This window comes from Schistocerca americana, chromosome 2, assembly GCF_021461395.2.
Source record: "Schistocerca americana isolate TAMUIC-IGC-003095 chromosome 2, iqSchAmer2.1, whole genome shotgun sequence".
NCBI classification, from domain to species: Eukaryota; Metazoa; Arthropoda; class Insecta; order Orthoptera; family Acrididae; genus Schistocerca; species Schistocerca americana.
Window position 1 is genome coordinate 132634945 of NC_060120.1, and position 25975 is coordinate 132660919.

Below are 25975 nucleotides of genomic sequence, written 5' to 3' on the forward strand. Positions count from 1 at the left end.
ATTTATTCAAAAGGATATTGAGATTTACACAGTCAAATGCCTTTGACAGATCACAAAATACACCAGTTGCCTGCAATTTTTTGTCTAATGAATTAAGCACATTTTCACGGTAAGTGTAGATAGCCTTCTCAATATCAGAACCATTTAGAAATCCAAACTGTGACTTTGACAGTATGTTATTTGAGATAAGATGGTTATAAAGCCGACTGTACATTACTTTTTCTAAATTTTTTGAGAACGGTGGTAACAGTGAAATTGGACAGAAATTTGATGCTATTTCTTTATCTACCTTCTTAAACAGTGGCTTAACTTCAACATATTTCAACCATTCAGGAAATATTCCACTGATAAACGACTGGTTACACAGATAGCTTAATATGTTAGTTAGTTCAGAATCACATTCTTTAATTAACTTTATTGATATTTCATCATACCCACTAGACGTTTTTGATTTTAAATATTTTATGATGGACATTATTTCTGATGGGGTAGTGAGGGTCAAATTCATATTATGGAAGTTTCTTGAAATGTCTGGTCTGAGGTATTCTATAGCAGCATCTACCAAACCTGACAACCCCATCTTTTCAGTAACAGTTATAAAATGTTTGTTAAAAACTTCTGCAACACTATACACATCTGTCACCAATGTATCATTTACTCTTAATGCTATTTGTTCCTCTTCGTGTCTGGTTCTACCGGTCTCCTCCTTCACTATATCCCATACTGTCTTTATTTTGTTATCTGATATTACTATCTTTTCCTTGTAATATATTTGCTTTGATGTCTGTATTACAGTATTTAATATTTTGCAGTATTTCTTGTAATGTGCTGTAGCATCAACATCAGAACTTTTTCGGATTGACAGATACAGTTTTCTTTTTGTTTTACAAGATATTCCTATTCCTTAAGTAATCCAGGGCTTCTTTGTAGACTTTGCTCTAACCTTGGTAAGTTTTGGGGGAAAAACAGTGTTCGAATAAGGTAAGCACTTTATTAGCAAAAGTGTTATATTTTTCATTCATGCTGTGAGCACTGTAAACATCAGTCCAGTTAATGTCTCTGAGGAGTGTCCTAAAATAATCAATTTTTGGCTTATTGATTACCCTCTTGAGCTCAGATTTAACAGATTTTATATCCTGTTTAGTATTAACATTTAACAGAAGGAACTGCATGTCATGGTCTGAGAGGCCATTGACTATTGGTTTTGTAATATAATTTTGTTCATTGGACTTTTCTATAAAGATATTATCAATGACTGTTTGTGAGCATTTGGCTACCCTAGTGGGAACTTTACAGTGGGAATTAAGTTGAATAATAGTGTTACTACCTCAAATAAGTCCTTATTGGGAGAGTCTTTAAGGAAATCTACACTGAAATCACCAGCAACCACTGTTTCTTTGTTTTTGGTTGTTAAATGGGCCAGTACAGCGTCAAGGTGGTTTACGAAGAGATTAAAGTTACCTGCATGTGCTCGATATACACATAATATTATGAAGGATTTTTTGTGAAATTCTACTTCTGTTGCGCATGCTTCCATATGCTGTTCTAGGCAAAATTTATGAATGTCTATGTTCTTAAATTTATGACAGTTCCTGATGAATGTGTCAACTCCTCCTTTCTCCATTTCTGATCTACAAAAGTGAGATGCTAACCTAAACCCTGTAACACTTAAAGTTCTATACCAGTGGTCACATGATGTTCAGAGAGGCAGAGTATGTCAGCTGGGTTTTAAGACTCTAATTCATCTATACAGATGCATCTACATCTACATCCATACTCCGCAATCCACCATACGGTGTGTGGCGGAGGGTACCTCGTACCATAACTAGCATCTTCTCTCCCTGTTCCACTCCCAAACATAACGAGGGAAAAATGACTGCCTATATGCCTCTGTACGAGCCTTAATCTCAGTTATCTTATCTTTGTGGTCTTTCCACGAAATGTAAGTTGGCGGCAGTAAAATTGTACTGTAGTCAGGTTCAAATGCTGGTTCTCCAAATTTCCTCAGTACCGATTCACGAAAAGAACGCCTCCTTTCCTCTAGAGACTCCCACCCGAGTTCCTGAAGCATTTCCGTAACACTCACGTGATGATCAAACCTACCAGTAACAAATCTAGCAGCCTGCCTCTGAATTGCTTCTATGTCCTCCCTCAATCCGACCAGATAGGGATCCCAAATGCTCGAGCAGTACTCAAGAATAGGTCGTATTAGTGTTTTATAAGCGGTCTCCTTTACAGATGAACCAAATCTTCCCAAAATTCTACCAATGAACCGAAGACGACTATCCACCTTTCCCACAACTGCCATTACATGCTTGTCCCACTTCATATCGCTTTGCAATGTTACGCCCAAATATTTAATAGACGTGACTGTGTCAAGCGCTACACTACTAATGGAGTATTCAAACATTAAGGGATTCTTTTTCCTATTCATCTGCATTAATTTACATTAATCTATATTTAGAGTTAGCTGCCATTCTTTACACCAATCACAAATCCTGTCCAAGTCATCTTGTATAATCCTACAGTCACTCAATGACGACATCTTCCCGTACACCACAGCATCATCAGCAAACAGCCGCACATTGCTATCCACCCTATCCGAAAGATCATTTATGTAGATAGAAACAACAGCGGACCTACCACACTTCCCTGGGGCACTCCAGATGATACCCTCACCTCCAATGAACACTCACCATCGAGGACAACGTACTGGGTTCTATTACTTAAGAAGTCTTCGAGTCACTCACATACTTGGGAACCAATCCCATACACTCGTACCTTAGTTAGCAGTCTGCAGTGGGGCACCAAGTCAAACCCTTTCCAGAAGTCATGGAATATGGCATCCGTGTGATACCCTTCATCCATGGTTCGCAAGATATCATGTGAAAAGAGGGCGAGTTGTGTTTCACAGGAGCGATGCTTTCTAAAGCTGTGTTGATGCATGGACAGCAACTTCTCTGTCTCAAGGAAATTCATTATATTCAAACTGAGAATATGTTCGATAATCCTGCAACAAACTGATGTTAAGGATACTAGTCTGTAATTTTGAGGATCCGTCCTTCTACTCTTCTGATATACAGGCGTCACCTGCGCTTTTTTTCCAGTCGCTTGGGACTTTATGTTGGGCAAGAGATTCACGATAAATGCAAGCTAAGTAAGGAGCCAATGCAGTAGAGTACTCTCTGTAAAACCGAATTGGAATCCCATCAGGACCTGGCGATTTATTTACTTTCAACCCATTCAGCTGCTTCACAACCCCAGGGATGTCTATCACTATGTCCTCCATACGGGAATCTGTACAAGACTCGAACGGCGGTATGTTTGTACGATCCCCCTGCGTGAAAGATTTCTCAAATGCTAAATTTAAAATTTCAGCTTTCGTTCTGCTGTCTTCCATTGCCAGGCCAGACTGATCAGTGAGTGACCGGATGGAAGCCTTCGGCCCCTCTTATCGATTTTACGTAGGACCAGAAATTCCTTCGGTTTTCAGCAACATCTTCTGCTAAGGTATGACGGTGGTAGTGGTTGAATGCTTCGCGCATCACTCTTTTTACAGCAGCAAGAATCTCTACTAACTTTTGCCTGTCCTTATTCTCCTGATCTTTCTTGTACTGTCAGTGCAACTGCCTTTGCTTCCTGAGCATTCTCCGAATTGCGCTGTTAAACCACAGTGGGTCTTTTCCGGCCGTAACCCACTTTTTCGGCACATACTTGTCCAATGCGTGATTTACAATGCGTTTAAAATTTGCCCATAATTCTTCCACATCCCTCATACCGGAAGTAAATGAAGTCGATTCATGTACTAAGTGGGATGCTAACAACTGCTTATCTGCTCTTTCTAGTAAGAATACTCTCCTAACCTTCTTGACTGACTTTTCAACTCACATAACCATAGTCATAATGACAACATCATGATCACTAATCCCTGTCTCAACACTGACACCGTCGACGAGGTCTGGTCTGTTCATGGCTACCAGATCTAAAATATTTCCATTACGCGTTGGCTGTCGATTTAGGTGCTCAAGACAGTTTTCGAATTATGTGTTCAAAAGTAATTCACACAACGGCTTGTCTGTACCACCTGTAATGAATCCATAGACATCCCAGTCTAATACTAGGTAGGTTGAAGTCGCCTCCGACTAATATAGCATGATCCGGGTACTTCTGCGATACAGAATGTAGACTCCCTTTGAATGATTCTAGAACTGTCATGGTGGAACCTGGTGGCCGGTAATAACACCCAACAATTAACTTTATTTCCCCTAGCCTTATTAAACGTGTCCAGATAACTTCACAATCACACTCTACTTTGACCTCAGTAGACACAATATTTTTGTCAACTGCAATGAAGACACCACCCCTACGGTGTCTAATCTGTCTTTCCGATACACGTTCCAACCCTCACTAAATATTTTAGAACTTCCTGTCTCAGGGTTCAGCCAGGTCTCAGTCCCGAGAATAATTTGCGCACCACATGCTTCCTGCAGGGCAGTAAATTCAGGAACTTTATTCCGAACACTCTGAAAATTTACTGCGAATATCTTGATAGCTGAAGTGTCTTTACACTGAGCACGTCCTGATTTCCCTGCATGCACGTCGACTGGTGAGTGTTCATCAGAACACCTCGCACTACTGCCTAGCCTAAAAAGCTCCCATGTGCATGCCACAAGTACTCTGCTACCCGAGTAGCCACTTCCTTTGTGAAGTGCACCCCTGACCTATCTAGGGGCATCCTCAAATTCCCCACCCAATAGCGCAAGTCTAGAAATCTGCAGCCAAGACCGTCACAAGAGTCGACGAAGCCATTAGACCCTCCACTCGGCTCCAAACCAAAGGACCGCGATCCACTCTTGGAACAATGCTGCATATAGAGAGCTCTGCTTGCACCCCGAGTTTAAGGTCAGCGGTCTTCACCAAATCCGCCAGCCGCCTGTACGAACTGAGGATCGCCTCAGAACCCAAGGCATCACTGGTGCCGACGTAAGCAACTACTTGCAGACGACTGCACCCTGTACGCTCGATAGCCACAGACAAGGCCACCTCCACATCTTGGAATGAGGCCCCCCGGCAGACAAACCGAGTGCACGTTGGAATTCTTTCCAGCCCTGTATGCTATTTCCCTAAGGGGCTCCATCACCCACCTAACGTTGGATCTCCCAATAACCAGCAAGCCTTTGCCCCTGTGTGCCTGCTCAGGTCCTGCTGAATGAGTGGCCACCTGCCCACTGACAGGACAAACGGGCGAGGCCAGCCGGCCAGCCTCCACATTGACCCTCCGCCTCGAGCGACGTGAACGCATTGCAGTCCACCACTCACCCTGAGGTGAGGGCGGCCCTAATGCACCAGGTACACTAGAAGGTGTCAGCAGACACAGCAAGCGACACCTGGGGTGTCTCAAGCGACGCGCCACATCCTCCGCCGTCGCTGAACCTTGAGGCAGCAGCCTGAAGGCGGCTGACCATGGCCAACAGCACGCTCAGCTGCTCGCGAACTGCAGCCAGTTCCTCCTGTGCCTGCACACAGCACGCACACACCCTATCCATCCTACTGCTAATACCTAAGGACTCCGCGAATTTATACTCTATGGCTATAAATAAGCAATATTACTCCTCTCAAATACGAGAATACACAAGGACTTTATGTAATTAAATATGCAAGCACACAAATAGTTAATTCATTAATTTTATTTCTCAGTCCTTGAATATTTTGATGCAATAAAGACAAGTGACATTTCACACCGACTGAGTTAAAATTGGGTAGAGTTAAAATATCTGCTGACTTGAAAATTCTTAACCAATAGCTGTTTATGCTGACGTAATAAGCTAGAATTATGTTTTTTTTGTTTCTTTCTCAAACTGAAGGTTTGACTCAATTCTAACCTCTCTTAAAATTTGGTTTCTTTCTGTCCTCCCTACCCTAAAAAAGGGTCTTTTCTGAACCCTATAACCACTGGTATTTTACCACTCATGACAGTGCCTCCCCCTTTAACTTTCCTGCTATTTTCCCAGGCAATCTACCCTTCCCCTTCCTGTTGAGGTGAAGGCCATGCCTAGTATAATCCCACCTATTGAGAGAATCAACAGGAACCACACCAATGTGTGACCCTGCACCTGACATAAGCAGCCGTTCCAGCTCCAAATTAACTCTCTTAACAGAAGAGTTCAAATGAGGTCGGTCATGGTGCCCAAGAACAGATACAAACTCAACACTAGTATGCTTCGATGCTGATGTAATCTTTGCCAGGTCACACACTATACTGTACCCAGGATCTCTGTCAATACTGTTACCTGCCCCATCTACTATAATCATGGTGTCTTCCTTAGTGAAATCTTTGCAAAGTGATCCTAAATCCTCTGTCACCTGCTCCAGACCAGCACTAGGTTTAAAAAAAATGGTGACCTGGTATTCTGATCCTAGTTCATCCTGCAAAAGTTGGCCAACACCTCTTCCATTGGAACTACCTAACAACAACACTTTCTTTCTCTTGACTGATTTCCCTACATTCTTACTTTTCAATTTGCTGCTGAAAGTTTGTTGTGCCCTGTCTACACCTGCAACTGCTTGAGGCTCACCAGCTTCTAACTGAAGCAACAGGTCAAATCTGTTTTCCACGATCATCACGAAGCTGTCAGACAAAGTTCTAGGCCTGTTCCCCCTGTTGCCTGTTGCCACTTCCCACCTCTCTTTACCCTTCTCCCTCTTTAACCTGTCAAGATCTCCCCTGGCCTTGTCTAACTCAGCCTGAAGGGCAGCAATTTTCCCCTCCTGTTCTAGTATCTTCCTATCTCTACTGCAAATCCTACAAAACCACTGATGAGTCTCATTTACTTCCCCTATTCCCACGCCACTACAGTCACCCACATGGAAAAACCACAGCACCCATCACACCAAAGCCCCGACCTAACAATCCTATGGCAAGTCACGCACTTTTCACTCATGATAAATGTAACAGTTTATTAAGAATAAGTCAGTTAAATTACAGATAAACACGAAAATATGGTTCCATGAATTTGGCCTACACTCAAATGTGTGTAAACAAAAACAACAGTGCAAAGTTTGTGAAACAACAACTTAAACTTTACGCTACTATCTGGAAATGCTAGTTCTACATCTACATCTCCATCCATACTCCGCAAGCCACCTGGCGGTGTGTAGCGGAGGGTACCTTGAGTACCTCTATCGCTTCACCCTTCTATTCCAGTCTCGTATTGTTTGTGGAAAGAAGGATTGTCGGTATGCCTCTGTGTGGGCTCTAATCTCTCTGATTTTATCCTCATGGTCTCTTCTTGAGATACACGTAGGAGGGAGCAATACACTGCTTGACTCCTCGGTGAAGGTATGTCCTTGAAACTTCAACAAAAGCCCGTACCGAGCTACTGAGCGTCTCTCCTGCAGAGTCTTCCACTGGAGTTTATCTACCATCACCGTAACGCTTTCACGATTACTAAATGATCCTGTAATGAAGCGGGCTGCTCTCCGTTGTATCGGCTCTATCTCTTCTATCAACCCTATCTGGTACGCATCCCACACTGGTGAGCAGTATTCAAGCAGTGGGCGAACAAGTGTACCGTAACCTACTTCCTTTGTTTTCGAATTGCATTTCCTTATGATTCTTCCAATGAATCTCGGTCGGGCATCAGCTTTACCAACGATCAACTTTATATGATCATTCCATTCTAAATCACTCCTAATGTGTACTCACAGATAATTTATGGAATTAACTGCTTCCAGTTGCTGACCTACTATATTGTAACTAAATGATAAGGGATCTTTCTTTCTATGTATTCGCAGCACATTACACTTGTCTACATTGAGATTCAATTGCCATACCCTGCACCATGCGTCAATTTGCTGCAGATCCTCCTGCATTTCAGTACAATTTTCCATTGTTACAACCTCTCGATACACCACAGCATCATTTGCAAAAAGCCTCAGTGAACTTCTGATGTCATCCACAAGGTCATTTATGTATATTGTGAATAGCAATGGTCCTACGACACTCCCCTGCGGCACACCTGAAATCACTCTTACTTCGGAAGACATCTCTCCATTGAGAATGACATGCATTCTGTTATCTAGGAACTCTTCAATCCAATCAATCTAGGAACTCTTCAATCCAATCACACAATTAGTCTGATAGTCCATATGCTCTTACTTTGTTCATTAAATGGCTGTGGGGAACTGTACGAACACCTTGCGCAAGTAAAGAAACACGGCATCTACCTGGGAACCCGTGTCTATTGCCCTCTGAGTCTCGTGGACAAATAGCGCGAGCTGGGTTTCACACGATCGTATTTTTTGAAACCCATGCTGATTCCTGCAGAGTAGATTTCTAGTCTCCAGAAAAGTCATTATACTCGAACATAATACGTGTTCCAAAATTCTATAACTGATCGACGTTAGAGATATTGGTCTATAGGTCTGCAGATCTGTTCGACGTCCCATCTTGAAAACGGGGATGACCTGTGCCCTTTTCCAATCTTCTGGAACGCTATGTTCTTCTAGAGACCTACGGTACACTGCTGCAAGAAGGGGGCAAGTCCCTTTGCGTACTTTGGGTAAATTCAAACTAGTATTCCACCAGGTCCAGCAGCCTTTCCCCTTTTGAGCAATTTTAATTGTTTCTCTATCCCTCTGTCATCTATTTCGATATCTACCATTTTGTCATCTGTGCAACAATCTAGAGAAGGAACTACAGTGAAGTCTTCTTCTGTGAAACAGCTTTGGAGAAAAAGACATTTAGTATTTCGGCCTTTAGTCTGTCACCCTCTGTTTCAGTAACATTTTGATCACAGAGTGTCTGGACATTTTGTTTTGATCCACCTACCGCTTTGACATAAGACCAAAATTTCTTAGGATTTTCTGCCAAGTCAGTACATAGAACTTTGCTTTTGAATCCATTGAACGCCTCTAGCATAGCCCTCCTCACACTACATTTTGCTTCGCGTAATTTTTGTTTGTCTGCAAGGCTTTGGCTACATTTATGTTTGCAGTGAAGTTCCCTTTGCTTCTGCAGCAGTTTTCTAATTAGGTTGTTGTACCACGGTGGGTCTTTTCCATATCTTACGATCTTGCTTGGCACATACTCATCTAATGCATATTGTACGATGGTTTTGAACTTTGTCCACTGATCCTCAACACTATCTGTACTTGAGACAAAACTTTTGTGTTGAGCCGTCAAGTACTCAGAAATCTGCTTTTTGTCACTTTTGCTAAACAGAAAAATCTTCCTACCTTTTTTAATATTTCTATTTACGGCTGAAATCATCGATGCAGTAACTGCTTTATGATCGCTGATTCCCTGTTCTGCGTTAACTGTTTCAAATAGTTCGGGTCTGTTTGTCACGAGAAGGTCTAATATGTTATTGCCACGAGTCGGTTCTCTGTTTAACTGCTCAAGGTAGTTTTCAGATAAAGTTAAATAATGAAGAGGTACGCTAAGTTAAATTTCTGGAGAGAGCAAAGAACAACTAAACGAAAATCTATAAATTTGCTGTGGCAAAATGTAAACAGAAAATACGTCTGTACGATCTTTTCGCGTTTTCTGCTATATTACGTAAAGAAAAATGAAACCTTTAATGGTACACTTAAAAGGCACACTAATGCACCTATTTACCACGTAATCAATACTAAACTATATGTTTTATAATCTAAAATGACTTATCTTTACGAGAACACCAAAACTCGTGCTAGTCGCCTGGCTGCAGGGTGTATCTGGTTCAGTCGAAATTGCTGAAGGCATTCCAGAGTTATACCGGAATGTACACATACATTTTCACACAGTAATATGGTATGGAAAGTTCTGCCAGCATGTAAACAGACCATTAGACCTGTGCAAGTTGACAACCTACTGTCTCTGCTATTTGGTGAGTTGTTACTTCTTACCTTTACCTCTAAATTATTCTCACACATTAATATACACAAATTTCCTGCGACTGTATCAGCTGTGGAGAGCTGCATTACAGGAACAGTTATGAATACAGTCAGTATTTCAACGGAACTAGCACTGCTGAAGTGTTTATACCTTCTAAAGCCCCTGTACGATTCATCAATTGCTGCGTTAACTCCTCCACCTTTTTAAGAGCTACAGCGTGTTGTTGCTCTAACTCTTGCAAATGGTTCTGCCATTCTTTTTCTTGTGAATCCAACTGTTCTTTGACCGTTTTTTGTGCATTCTCTGCCTGGAAAAAAGTAAGACATTTTAGTGATAGGGAGCTTCTAGTGCAGAAAGAACTGTATCATCATAAAAATAACTGCTAAATCCTTTGTCTTTTCTAGGACAAGTGAGTCAGATGCAAACAATTGTTTTTGGGCTGAAAATTAACATAAATGCATCAAATACAGTACATAGACTCATGACAAGTCCATGACAGTTTTCTGCTTAGGCCTCTGCATAGTAAGATAATACTATCTACACAATACTGTGATGCTAACTCAACCATTAGTTCTTTTTCCTGGAAGAACTGTGATACAAAGTGCTGTGTTAGTATGGGTAATATTTTTAACCAGGCATTAGTCTACAGTCTTCCAGTTAATCTTGCTGGTTCCCCTTTTCTTAGATGTAGTGGTTCTCTAAGCATAGGCTGGTTTGATGTTTTTTAAAGGTTTATTTCTAATCATTTTTCTGCAAATCATGATGATCCAACACATCACATATATCTCTCTAATCAGCAACACTTCTGTGGAAAATATTTTGGGAGTTGCCCACATATTATGCTACCCGTAAAAGAGTGCACCTACCTCTGCTTATTGCTCTGATTTAGAATTATTGGATGACTGATATTCCAGCCTCGATTACCTCCAAATCATTGAACACGAAAATCATCAACTAGAGAATCAATGGGTGAAAAGTACTGGCAGTCACTGCTAGTGGGTTTCATTCATAAATGTGTTGTTCTGAAGTACATGCAGTCTCACAATGGCATTAGTGAATTACCACCATTAAAAAACATTAGTCAATTCTGGCAGAACATTTGTAGGAATCTGATCTCTTGTAACTTACCAGATTCTTCAAACACTCATGTGAATGTATTAGTGCTCCATGAGTTATTTCCTCAAGCTAGAAAATTAATTGCAATTTCCAACTGACTAAGTGCATTGAACTCCTGTTAATCAGAAAAATGTAGCAGTAACAATTTTTGATATTTTTACATTCTGCTGCAGTAGCATTCTGATGCAGTTATTCAGTGTATTTGACAGAAGGGGCTGCAACACATAACAGCCTTACATTCACAGCAACTACTAATAACAAGCCTTTGAAATCTATTCATCATCAGCTACCATATATTAAAGTCTACCACCCTGCTTTCCTCCAGAATATTTTTAGCTCACAGCAATACTTTTGTATCAGTCCTCAATTATGGTAAGTGAAATATCAAGAATGGCTCTACCTATTCTGTTCTCCTCACCATCCCTTTTATTTTGCGAGTTAATAATCTGAAACTAAGAATCAAGTAGACATGATAGTATAGATTTCTCTTGATAATGTAGTGGTCCGAGACAAAAATATTCAGGCAAAACTATTTAAATTTAAACATTCAAATAGAAAATATGTTGTCATAACTGAAAATCTGTGCTAGGCAAGGTCTCAAATGCAAATTTCTGCTTTTTACAATCATTAGAATATCTGAATATGCCACTAACCAGACTCAAACTATTACTGTCATTAGTGTTCAACATAACTAAACTGTTTTATGTAAAATGAAGGTGGGGAGGTGGGAGGGGGGGGGGGAGGAGGGGACGAGGAGGAGGGGGGGGGGAGGAGGGGGAAGGGGGGAAGTGGGAAAGTGGGAAGGAAAGGGAAGGGAAGAAACTATTGACGTCAGCCGTATTGGCACTTCATGCAGAATCAGCAGCGATGAGATTTGAACCTGGGTTATCCTGCTTACTATGCAGTTGCGTTAACCACTGCGCCACCCGACATAGTATTTATTGCAATTGCGCAGACCTTCTCAGCTTGCTTGCCAGTCACCTCAAATTACCACCTATGCCACCCACCCATAGCCCCAGTCTCCGTCCTTCATGCTCGCTGCTTTGAGGTTCCCACAGGAGGTTGAACATGTTATGCATCCACACTGAAAGCAGTGGGTTCATTACTCGTGGAGGCAAATTAATTATATGAATATGCAGTGTCTGTTCATTTGGACATGTCCAGAAGAACAGACAACATGCATGCATATAAAAACTGAACTGATTCCACTAATATTACATGTGTCACTGTACTTACTTCAATTTTTTTTTCATTTATTTATATTTATCTTCAAATGTATGTATCTTTTATTATGAAAAATTCAATACTTGTCGGTTCTGTTCAGTAGTTTCCTTAAAGCTCAGTTAATATCAAAGAAAATAGTACAGCAATCTTAAGTTTATAACTGCTCCTCTTCCCTATCAGATTTTCCTTTAATTCTGAACTTTCCTTTCACTTCTTTATAAGAACTGAAATGTTGTTCAACATGCATCAGCAAAATTAGAAGGGAAAGAATTAGTAAGGTCCAGTAGGCTATCTAATACTTTATCATGAATGAATTGCCTACAGAACTAGAAATGACTAATATAGTCCTCCCAAAGGAGAGTGTAAAACTAATCAGAGAGGATTCCTGAAGCAGCAGAAATAAAAATAATATTTCAGGGAGAGTAAAGGACTAAACTAACACTAAACTGATCACTCTCTCTAATATAAATAGTTTACAATAGGAATTGGGAGTAATTTTACGTTAAATAATCAAGATATTCTGACACACAGTGGCAGGTGATCTAAATATATGTACACTGAAAGACAATTGTCATATAAAAACCATTTGTAGTTTAATCAGTTCTTACAATCTGATATTTGCAGTACAAAGCCTCATAAGAATTAATGTGCCTCAGAGTAGGCAATCCGCAAGTTAAAAATAAAGCGTAGAAAGATGAGCTTGCAAAAAATATTCGTGAAGTTTAGGCAAACAAAACCAGAAAATTTAAATGAGCTACACACCTCACTGAAGTTAGAAGGCTGGAGAGCAATTGACTCATGTGAGAATATAGAGAACAGATGGGAAGATTTATGCTCAACAATAAGTTGTTATTTAAATCTAGCATGCCCCATTGAACACAAGAATAAAAAGTTAACAAATTAGCATACAAATACTGACAGGCAGACAAAATCCAGGATGATTCTGACATCTAAGAGAAAAAGAAATCAATACAGTAAATTAATAAGGGATACCAAATTTAGAGTTCATCAAAAAATACTTACAGTTTCAAATAGTTTTCTGAAAACTATATCGCAAATACAAATAAAAGCAAGATAAAAATCAAACAATGAAAAATCCAGGATGGAATGTGACAATATTATGAGATGGAAAGTTGCTACTCACCATATAGCGGAGATGTGGTAGGCACAACAAAAAGATTTTCGCACTCAAAGTTTGCGGCCAATGGCCTTTGTCAAAAATAGGCACACATGCGCAGGCACACACATGCATGCAAACGCAACTCACACACACGACTGCAGTCTCAGGCAACTGAAACCACACTGTGTCTCAGCTATATGGTGAGTAGCAACTTTACTTCTCATAATATTGTTAAAAACAAGATAAGTTTTCATATCAAATTTTCTCAGTGTTCATGCCATGTCAAATGAGTCAAAGCTGCAGCTTTCAACAGTAACCTCTGTTCACGTTGTCAGGAGCAATTGAAACTCCTCAGCTGTTTTTCTCCTGTATGACAGAGTTGGATCATGTTTTGGAACCTGTATGTATTGTTCTCCAACAGCAATTACATTTTGCTATGATACTCTGCAACATTAAGAAAGACAATGACATTTTTCCCCTCAGCTGGCTGAAACAATTATATCTTTATCTAATCTGAGGTTTTCCTGGTGTATTTCTAATTTATAGAAAACTTGAGTGTCCAGCAGGATCACATCATAATTCCTCTACAATATTTTGGCAAACAGACACGTTGCAATTATCAGGTGGTCCCTGATGAAAGCTGCACTCCTCCCCTCAGCATCCTCAATATGCTGGCCATTACCCCCTCCCCCACCTTGCTTTGCTTGTCGCTGACATGACGGATTGTGGGGGAAGCAGTGTCTCAGTTCGTGCTCAGGTCGGCAGTGTCCGCACTATCTTGGAAAGCGAGCACAGCGAGGTGGTGGAGCGTACAAAAGCCAGCACATATAGGAAGCAGAGAGGAGCAGCGCAGCATTCATCAGGGACCACCTGAAGATGGCAACATGTCTGATTGCCAAAATATTGTAGAGGAGTTACATGACCCAGCCAGACACTTGAGAATTATATAAATATCTTCATCCTTCCACAAAGCACCGAGATGTTCTCTCTCTGCTCTGCTGAAGTTCAACTTGGGAGGAGAGGCTTGACTGCAACTAAAATGTGACATGTGACAAGCCTTATCTCATTGGTAATGTCCTGTGAGTGCCATCGCATCACCTGGTCCACTCCACTAGTAATGTCCACAGTAGACTCTGTAAGTAATGTAAAAGTGATATTCAAACATGTATTCTTGGCAGAAAGGTTCTTTCATGAAGATTTCTAGCTGACTGATTGATGACTTACATAGGTCTTACTAAATCATCCCAGGCCTAGGGTAGTACAGGGTAAATTTTTGCATTAATTTTGCTGAGGTGTAGCTAACAGTAACTCTGCTGCTGCTATTGCCTTATTCTTCTTCTTCTTCTTCTTCTACTACTACTACTGCTACTACCACTACTATTATTATTAATATTAGTGAATATGCCCAATTGGAGTACACAAAGTACTTCCTTTGTGCCCATATATATTTTTTTTTTTTTTTTTTGCATTCTCTTCCTGTGGGCTTCCTTCTTCTTCTCAGACCACATTGTTCAAATCTTCTTTTGCTTTTCCTGTTGGTCAACTTACCATGTGTGAATTTTGGAACTGTACGCTTAAGCTTCTGGACAAAAAAGTGCTTCTTCAAAAATAGAAAAACAAACACACATTTACACAAGCACAACTCACACACACACAGCCACTGTCTTTACATATTCAGGTAATAGTAGCTGGAGACAGTGGCTGTGTGTGTGTGTGTGTGTGTGTGTGTGTGTGTGTGTGTGTTGTGCTTGCATAAATGAGTGTGTTTTCTACTTACAAAAAACTATTTTGCCCAAAAGCTTAAATGTTTAGCAGTCTTTTTCATTATGCCTGTCTGGAACTCAATGCCTCCTCCATGTGATGAGTAGCAGTCTATCCTTCTCATAACATCATTGTTATTCCAGCCTGGACCTTCCACTGTTTGATTTTGGACCTGAAGGTTTTGCGGTTATGGACCATTTCTGGAGTAACTACTGCCAATTTCATATCAGTTTTGATCTTGGCAACCAATCCATCATGTCCATTTTGGCTGTACACTTATTGTCAAAACAATAAATAACTGTTCTACAACTGGTGGCGCTACTGTATCCTGATGTCATGGTGCCAGAAATGACTTTGGTGTTAATGATGCCACTGCTTCTGTGAATTTCTCAGTAATCTCTCGGTGTTAAGAACTCACTTTCATGCACCACTAATGTTACAGCCATAGTCTTGATTACAGCATTTGTTGCAAATCCTGTTCGCTACAGGTTTTTGCTGGCAGACACCCATTAGAGGGCAGCTGTAAGGAAATTGTCCAAATGTGATGTTCAAAATAAACATCAAATAAGATCTCATGAAAGCAACAAGATTACGGAGGACAAGACCAGTCATCATTAAAGAAGGGATAGGGCATATCAGTTATAAATGGGATACTAATTGTCTATGTTCTTGAAATAAATTAAAACAAACTCCAATCCCCCCCCCAGTTACAATCCAGGTTTTTGGGAGTGTTCCCTTAGTTGTAAGGCATATGCAAGTTCTCGTTATCCCTTCCCAAACATTACCAATGAATATCCCCATTTTCCCACTATCATCTACCCTGGTATTTGGCTGAGAACTGGATTCTACAATAAGTCTGATCTCAAACAACCTGCTCTAGCCTTTAGGGAATACAATGAAATGTTAAAAACAGAAAGATCTGCTTTGTAGAATTGAATAACCTAGTACTTTAATCAAATTTCGGAATCTGCCTAGACAGCCACCATACAGTCAATTTTGTAATTCTTTGGTTTTTAACATTTCAAAATTAAACAAGAAATACAAAGTTTGCTAAACGGAATCTTGCTGTACATCATGTAAAAATATTTAACTGCTAGGCCAGTATTTGGACAGTATTGCAGTAGCATTACTTATGTCTATATCAAGTAACATGTCTCTTTATGATGTCAAAATTGATGTGGGCCTCTTGGTATGCAGGTTGTCATGTGTACACAGTCTGTCAAATGCTAAATGGCCAACTTCTTTGTCGTATTGAACACTACTGTCACTAGTAGAAAATATGGATACAAAGTTACCTAAATAAATTTATTAAAGTATAAATTTTCACACAGTGTTTACCACAAAAAGTGGATAACATGAAGAATAATCCGCAGGATACCACAGTACTCTAATTGGAAATTCAGTATAAATTGATATGATTTTTAATATTGTATAGGTTCTTTAAACGGGAAGTGTAAACCTAATTAAAATTATATTACAAATTCCTGAATAATAACAGCTTTCCAATCTTTCAAACTAGGAGTAGGTTGATATTACCACATCATTTCACCAAAGACCTACTCTCAGCTACACCACAGCAAAATGAACATTTCAGGCTCAGCTTTTTCAGTAACATTTACTTAATACCGAAAGACTGAAATCTAAATTTAACATCAAAAAAAGATTATGCCCTTGGACCTGGAGGTAGATACTTCCACAAGTAGCAGTGGGCCCCCACTCCTTCCTTTATAGATTTTGTTTTCTATCCAGACAATTTCCCTTTCCCATTCCTATCAAGACATAGGCTTGTCTCGTAAAATCTCCTGTAAAACTTCACCTGTCGATGTCATCAACAGAACCCAAATCTATTTTGAACTCTGCAACTGACAGTAGCAATCAATCCAACTCCATATTTACCTGATTTTCAAAGATCTTCAACAGGGGCTAATCACAACTGATTTTTACAGGAACATATTCAATGTTTGCTTGGTTCATTTCCAAAGCTATCTTTATCAGGCTACACTCAATAACATAGGGTTGATACCTCTCAATACTGTTTCCTATCTACCCATTATCACACAATTTTCATTTCCAAAATCCTTGTACAAAGAACCTGTATCCTCTGTCCCTTGGCGAAGACGTGGAGCTGGTTGAAAACATTTGCAACCCTGTACTTGTTTCCCAATTCTTTCTGCAACAACTGGCCCACATCTCTTACATGAACACAGTGTAATAGCAGGACCTCATTAGTTGCTTTGTTCCCTATTGAATGTTTGCCTTTACTTCAGTACACTTGTATCTACTAAAAACTATATACTGATTGTACCTTCACTCTGTGTCTATGACACAATCCTAATCTTGAAGAATAACGACTAAGTTTAGTTCAATAGAGGCTTATATAATAATAATAATAATAATAATAATAATAATAAAAGAAATATGGGTGATCATCATCTTTAAATGCAATGGCTTAAATTAACCAAAAATGATCCTACAGTTGCTGAACCAAGGGTATTAATGACAATTTATGTAACGGGGGTCGGGGGTGTGGGAAGATTCTAAAATTGCAATTGTTTATATAACTGGTTGGTATTTTACAAAATGTGTTGTGCCCCATGAAATAACTTTAAAAGAAAATACATATTTCCAGAATGAGACTTTCACTCTGCAGCAGAGTGTGCGCTGCCAGGAAGTTTCGAAATACATATTGTATCACAAATGTCTGATGATTATCCAACAACATTTTTTTGAAGGTAGATATCTAGAAGGTAACTATATTCCATTAGTATGAGGGCTGTTCAATAAAGAACGATTTTTTTTTTTTTGACAGTCTTCAAAAATATGCTGGAAACCATTTTTTGAGAGGTCCAAAATCGCCTCTGCAGCCTTCACCACTGCTTCTGATGATTGATAATGCCTCTTACGAAGGCATTTCTTCATGTTAGGTAACAGAAAAAAGTCAGATGGGGCTAAATCTGGACTATAGGGAGGGTGTGGGATGCACTTCATGTTGATTTTTGCAAGATATTCAGCAACAACATCGGCAATATATGGCCATGCATTATTGTGGTGCATCATCCAGCCTGCTTCACAGAAATGTGGTTTTGTGCCTGATATGGACTTGCAATGTTTTCAGAACATCCCTATAGTATTGTCCAGATATTGATGTGTGTGCAGGTACAACGTGCTGATAAACCATTCCATGAATATCGAAGAATGAGATGACTATAACTTTCTCAGTAGAAGCAACCACTTTTGCTTTTTTGGGGGTTGGTTATGAATGAGATTACCACACTGAGCTTTGCTGTTTGCTCTCAGGATCAAAATGATGTAACCAAGTTTCATCACGAGTGATTACATTTGAAAGAAACTCCGGATCTTCCTCTAACATCAACTTTAACTGCATGCAGAACTGCACACGAATGTCCTTTTGTTCGGGAATCAACAGCCTTGGAAACCATCGCGCACAAACACATGTCATGTGTAATTTTTCTCTCACCAACGGGTTGGTGGCACCCAATGAAATGTTCAGTATTTCAGAAAGTGATCTTAAGGTAATTCGTTGATCCTCTCTCACAATGACAGCAGCAGTTTTGATGTTTTCTTCCCTGACAGCAGTAACTGGAGCACCGGGTCCACCTTCCATTGAAACTGATTGTCTCCCCTCTTTAAACATTTTAAACCAGCTTCGAGCTGAGCTGTAGGGAAGAACAGACTCTCCATAGGCCTCATAACATTATATAGGCCTCAACTGGAGAATTTCAAAGCTGCATATTGTTCCTCATGCATTACCTCCATTGCAGCAGTAGGCGATACTGAATATGCCTGACCTCGCCTGCCTCTCACAGGCAGCAACCACGAGTCCCAACAATGAAACTACAACGGCGTGTTTGTTGCATATTAAGCTAACAGACTACCATAAGATTAAATTTTAGTGCAAGAAACTATGTCCACGTAAAAATTATGATCATTCTTTATTGAATAGGCCTCATATTATTATGCAAAACAGATCTTCCTATCTTTCTTTGTTATTAATATGAATATGGATGTAATCTTTTGGTTTAAGAATCAATATCCTCATATGCTGCAAGGAGTTCACTGTGAAAGAGAGGAGTTGCCACTTATGACTCGTGTAAAGTTTCACTCAAAAGAATTGATGTACCAAAACATTGTGAAGAACAAATATCTGTGTTGTGCAGTAGGGAAAATAATTTCAGTATAGACCTCTACAGACCCCCAGTTAAGAACACTGGGTTTTACTTTCCATTTCTGGTGCTGTGCTACATTCGGTTCTCAAGAAAGATGTGTGAAGTTGACTCTGTGTGAGGATTTAATACTCATTTTCTGACCGATTCTCCAAATATAAAAATGTTAATGCATTTATTTAAGTCTTTCAACCTGGTACAGACGGTGTGCTTTCCACAAAATGCAAGGAAACAGCAGCACAACACACACAAATATTCGCGTATTATGATTTTTATTATTACTTATATTGGTCCCATGTATTACCTTTTGTGCAGTTATGTACTTGTAACATAGGCCACAAAATCATTCTTACAATCTAGACAATGTATACATATAATAATATATATAAAAAGTACAATGATTTATAATAATGATGTTACCCAATAAAAATGATTTACATTACCAGAGTTTAAACAATATAATTTTTGGATAAAATATTATCTTTGATAGTACATGATAAGTATAAGACAACACTGGGTCTAATGCTAGTTCATTTTCTCTTATAATAATATATATAAAAAGTACAATGATTTATAATAATGATGTTACCCAATAAAAATGATTTACATTACCAGAGTTTAAACAATATAATTTTTGGATAAAATATTATCTTTGATAGTACATGATAAGTATAAGACAACACTGGGTCTAATGCTAGTTCATTTTCTCTTAATATGGCACATAAAATTTATTATTCACAGAATGAGCATGTAACTTTAGGTCACTACCTATTCATCTCCTCTGCTATCCTATTTTTGTTTTTTTTTATATATATATATATATGTGTGTGGATGGATATGTGCGTGTGTGCGAGTGTATACCTGTCCTTTTTACCCCCTAAGGTAAGTCTTTCCGCTCCCGGGATTGGAATGACTCCTTACCCTCTCCCTTAAAACCCACTTCCTTTCGTCTTCCCCTCTCCTTCCCTCTTTCCTGATGAGGCAACAGTTTGTTGCGAAAGCTTGAATTTTGTGTGTATGTTTGTGTTTGTTTGTGTGTCTATCGACCTGCCAGCGCTTTTGTTCGGTAAGTCACCTCATCTTTGTTTTTTTTATATATATATATATGTCCTTTTTTCCCCCTAAGGTAAGTCTTTCCGCTCCCGGGATTGGAATGACTCCTTACCCTCTCCCTTAAAAACCCACATCCTTTTGTCTTTCCCTCTCCTTCCCTCTTTCCTGACGAAGCAACCGTTTGTTGCGAAAGCTTGAATTTTGTGTTTATGTTTGTGTTTGTTGGTGTGTCTATCGACCTGCCAGTGCTTTTGTTTGGTCGATAGACACACAAACAAACACAAACATACACGCAAAATTCGAGCTTTCGCAACCCCTGGTTGCTTCGTCAGGAAAGAGGGAAGGAGAAGGAAAGATGAAAGGATGTGAGTTTTAAGGGAGAGGGTAAGGAGTCATTCCAGTCCCGGGAGCAGAAAGACTTACCTTAGGGGGAAAAAAGGACAGGTATACACTCGCACACACACACATATCCATCCGCACATACACAGACACAAGCAGACATTTGTAAAGGCAAAGAGTTTGGGCAGAGATGTCAGTCGAGGTGGAAGTAAAGAGGCAAAGATGTTGAAAGACAGGTGAGGTATGAGTGGCGGCAACTTGAAATTAGGGGAGGTTGAGGCCTGGCGGATAACGAGAAGAGAGGATATACTGAAGAGCAAGTTCCCATCTTCGGAGTTCTGACAGGTTGGTGTTTGTGGGAAGTATCCAGATCACCCGGACGGTTTAACACTGTGCCAAGATGTGCTGGCCGTGCACCAAGGCATGTTTAGCCACAGGGTGATCCCCATTACCAACAAACACTGTCTGCCTGTGTCCATTCATGTGAATGGACAGTTTGTTGCTGGTCATTCCCACATAGAACACTTCACAGTGTAGGCACGTCAGTTGGTAAATCACGTGGGTGCTTTCACACGTGGCTCTGCCTTTGATCGTGTACACCTTCCGGGTTACAGGACTGGAGTAGGTGGTGGTGGGAGGGTGCATGGGACAGGTTTTACACCGGGAGCAGTTACAAGGGTAGGAGCCAGAGGGTAGGGAAGGCGGTTTGGGGATTTCATAGGGATGAACTAAGAGGTTACGAAGGTTAGGTGGACGGCGGAAAGACACTCTTGGTGGAGTGGGGAGGATTTCATGAAGGATGGATCTCATTTCAGGGCAGGATTTGAGGAAGTCGTATCCCTGCTGGAGAGCCACATTCAGAGTCTGGTCCAGTCCCGGAAAGTATCCTATCACAAGTGGGGCACTTTTGGGGTTCTTCTGTGGGAGGTTCTGGGTTTGAAGGAATGAGGAAGTGCCTCTGGTTATTTGCTTCTGTACCAGGTCGAGAGGGTAGTTGCGGGATGCGAAAGCTGTTTTCAGGTTGTTGGTGTAATGGTTCAGGGATTCCGGACTGGAGCAGATTCGTTTGCCACGAAGACCTAGGCTGTAGGGAAGGGACCGTTTGATGTGGAATGGGTGGCAGCTGTCATAATGGAGGTACTGTTGCTTGTTGGTGGGTTTGATGTGGACGGACGTGTGAAGCTGGCCATTGGACAGACGGAGGTCAACGTCAAGGAAAGTGGCATGGGATTTAGAGTAGGACCAGGTGAATCTGATGGAACCAAAGGAGTTGAGGTTGGCAAGGAAATTCTGGAGTTCTTCTTCACTGTGAGTCCAGATCATGAAGATGTCATCAATAAATCTGTACCAAACTTTGGGTTTGCAGGCCTGGGTAACCAACAAGGCTTCCTCTAAGCGACCCATGTATAGGTATGCGTGCGAGGGTGCCATCCTGGTACCCATGGCTGTTCCCTTTAATTGTTGGTAGGTCTGGCCTTCAAAAGTGAAGAAGTTGTGGGTCAGGATGGAGCTGGGTAAGGTAATGAGGAAAGAGGTTTTAGGTAGGGTGGCAGGTGATCGGCGTGAAAGGAAGTGCTCCATCGCAGCAAGGCCCTGGATGTGTGGAATATTTGTGTATAAGGAAGTGGCATCAATGGTTACAAGGATGGTTTCCGGGGGTAACAGACTGGGTAAGGAGTCCAGGCGTTTGAGAAAGTGGTTGGTGTCTTTGATGAAGGCTGGGAGACTGCATGTAATAGGTTGAAGGTGTTGATCTACGTAGGCAGAGATACGTTCTGTGGGGGCTTGGTAACCAGCTACAATGGGGCGGCCGGGATGATTGGGTTTGTGAATTTTAGGAAGAAGGTAGAAGGTAGGGGTGTGGGGTGTCGGTGGGGTCAGGAGGTTGATGGAGTCAGGTGAAAGGTTTTGTAGGGGGCCTAAGGTTCTGAGGATTCCTTGAAGCTCCGCCTGGACATCAGGAATGGGATTACCTTGGCAAACTTTGTATGTGGTGTTGTCTGAAAGCTGATGCAGTCCCTCAGCCACACACTCCCGGCGATCAAGTACCACTGTCGTGGAACCCTTGTCCGTCGGAAGAATGACGATGGAATGGTCAGCCTACAGATCACGGATAGCTTGGGCTTCAGCAGTGGTGATGTTGGGAGTCCCAACTCCTTTGGTTCCATCAGATTCACCTGGTCCTACTCTAAATCCCATGCCACTTTCCTTGACGTTGACCTCCATCTGTCCAATGGCCAGCTTCACACGTCCGTCCACATCAAACCCACCAACAAGCAACAGTACCTCCATTATGACAGCTTCCACCCATTCCACATCAAACGGTCCCTTCCCTACAGCCTAGGTCTTCGTGGCAAACGATTCTGCTCCAGTCCGGAATCCCTGAACCATTACACCAACAACCTGAAAACAGCTTTCGCATCCTGCAACTACCCTCCCGACCTGGTACAGAAGCAAATAACCAGAGGCACTTCCTCATCCCTTCAAATTCAGAACCTCCCACAGAAGAACCCCAAAAGTGCCCCACTTGTGACAGGATACTTTCCGGGACTGGATCAGACTCTGAATGTGGCTCTCCAGCAGGGATACGACTTCCTCAAATCCTGCCCTGAGATGAGATCCATCCTTCATGAAATCCTCCCCACTCCACCAAGAGTGTCTTTCCGCCATCCACCTAACCTTCGTAACCTCTTAGTTCATCCCTATGAAATCCCCAAACCTACTTCCCTACCCTCTGGCTCCTACCATTGTAACTGCCCCCGGTGTAAAACCTGTCCCATGCACCCTCCCACCACCACCTACTCCAGTCCTGTAACCCGGAAGGTGTACACTATCAAAGGCAGAGCCACGTGTGAAAGCATCCACGTGATTTACCAACTGACCTGCCTACACTGTGAAGCGTTCTATGTGGGAATGACCAGCAACAAACTGTCCATTCGCACGAATGGACACAGGCAGACAGTGTTTGTTGGTAATGGGGATCACCCTGTGGCTAAACATGCCTTGGTGCACGGCCAGCACATCTTGGCACAGTGTTACACCATCCGGGTTATCTGGATACTTCCCACTAACACCAACCTGTCAGGACTCCGGAGATGGGAACTTGCCCTTCAGTATATCCTCTCTTCTCATTATCCGCCAGGCCTCAACCTCCGCTAATTTCAAGTTGCCGCCACTCATACCTCACCTGTCTTTCAACATCTCTGCCTCTTTACTTCCACCTCGACTGACATCTCTGCCCAAACTCTTTGCCTTTACAAATGTCTGCTTGTGTCTGTGTATGTGCGGATGGATATGTGTGTGTGTGCGAGTGTATACCTGTCCTTTTTTCCCCCTAAGGTAAGTCTTTCTGCTCCCGGGACTGGAATGACTCCTTACCCTCTCCCTTAAAACTCACATCCTTTCATCTTTCCTTCTCCTTCCCTCTTTCCTGACGAAGCAACCAGGGGTTGCGAAAGCTCGAATTTTGTGTGTATGTTTGTGTGTCTATCGACCTGCCAGTGCTTTTGTTTGGTAAGTCTCATTATCTTTGTTTTTAGATATATTTTTCCCACGTGGAATGTTTCCCTCTATTATATATATATAACAAATTTTTCACAGTTGCAGGGAAAGTTTTCTCAGTTTCAAGGTGTTGTAAAGCTCTTTGCATTGCTTTCATCAATCCAATACTGGAGTGCTGAGATCCTTTTTAAAAAATCTATAGGCTGTATGAAAGGCACCATAATTGTTGTGTGTTTCTTGTTTTGCACGGATGAACTGGTTCATTAGTTTCCAGTTTTGTGATATCTTATAATGCAGTCAAAATGAACTTGAATATACATAGCAAAGGAAATGTTAAAATATTACAGTCTTTGAAACAACTTTTACAAGGGTCTCTTCGCTCTTTTTTCAATATGGCTTTTTTCTTTATACTGGTATCAATATTCTTTTCATTCCTATGATGGTAGGGTTTCTCCACACTGTGATTCCATATTACACATATGGCTCAAAAAGTCCATGACAGTGCACAAGAGGTCTTAATGTGCATACTGAGCCAGTTGTTTCATTACAATTGTTATTATGCCTAACTTACTGTTTATCTGCCATTTCCAGTTTAGCTCGCTGTCTATCAATATATGAGCGTTGGAACTTAAATAGTGGTAACTGTTTATTCACAACTGATACAAAAGAGTTACATGTTTGCATCTGTTACTGTCTTTGAAAGTAGTCATGAGCGTTTTGTAGAACCCATTGCTAGCGATGTGGAAGGTGTAGTATATCGTTAGCAGACCCTGTTCTGTTGATTGTGCGAATGGAGCGGTCTAAAGTTAAGGTGAGTCTTCTTTATTACTGTGACGGTGTTATCCTAACGCATTACGTTCCTGCACGGCAGACCATCAGTGCACAGTATTACTGTTCGTTTTTGGAGCATCACCTGTCACCAGCTTTGCAAAAGAAGCAGCGACACTTCCTGCGCAACCCACCCTTACACAACAATGCGTGGGCGCATACAGTGCAAGCTGTGGCTGCTCTGTTCAGTCAATGGGACTGAGAAGTACTGTACCATCCACCATACTCTCCGAACTTATGTCCTTGTGACTAAGATTTGATTCTGAAGATGAAGGAACCTCTTCGTGGCATTCGCTTCAGAACTGTTCCAGAGATTCAACAGGCAGCAGACCACTCCATTCACACCCTCAACAGAACAGGCTCTACTAACAGTATACTACGCCTTCCACATCGCTGACAATGGGTTCTACAAAACACTGGTGACTACTTTGAAGGACAGTAACAGGTGCAAATATTTAACTCTTTTGTATCGGTTGTGAATAAATAGTTGCCGCTATTTAAGTTCTAACCCTCATATATAGCTAAAAATTTAGCTGAAGCTATTTCTTCCAGTCCTTTTTCACCTACAGGTATATCCATGTGTTCCTCTATTTATTTATTTATTTATTGTTGAAAACCACATAAATAGTTCATTTTTTTCAGGTTAATAATCAGCTCATTTTCCTTTAACTACTGTGCTGTATTAATGACAGGTATTAAAATATTTTTCTCAAGTACCTCAAAATTGCTGGCCATGTTCAGACAATCATCTTATTTTCATTTTCATGTGTTTGTACACTGTTTACACGTAAACTGAACAGGATCATATCCAACAGATTCTCTGCCTTTAGCTTTTTTATTTACTCATCTATTACGTTCTGTGAAACCACAAGCACCAAAGCAACATGGTCAGGGAATGAGTCATTACATAGTTTGTGGAATGCTCATTAAAAAATTTATAAACAAAATAATACAACATGAAAAAACTTTTAA

General features: G+C 40.9%; 1 protein-coding gene across 1 annotated transcript in view; it reads right to left on the bottom strand.

Moving 5' to 3' along the window:
• The window catches only part of LOC124595659 (zinc finger protein DZIP1), a 282685-nt gene that overhangs the window by 186138 nt on the left and 70572 nt on the right, over nt 1-25975 (bottom strand). The window contains exon 7 of the mRNA XM_047134501.1: nt 10028-10184. Within this exon, the coding sequence (XP_046990457.1) occupies nt 10028-10184 (157 nt within the window). The remainder of the gene's footprint in view (nt 1-10027; nt 10185-25975) is intronic.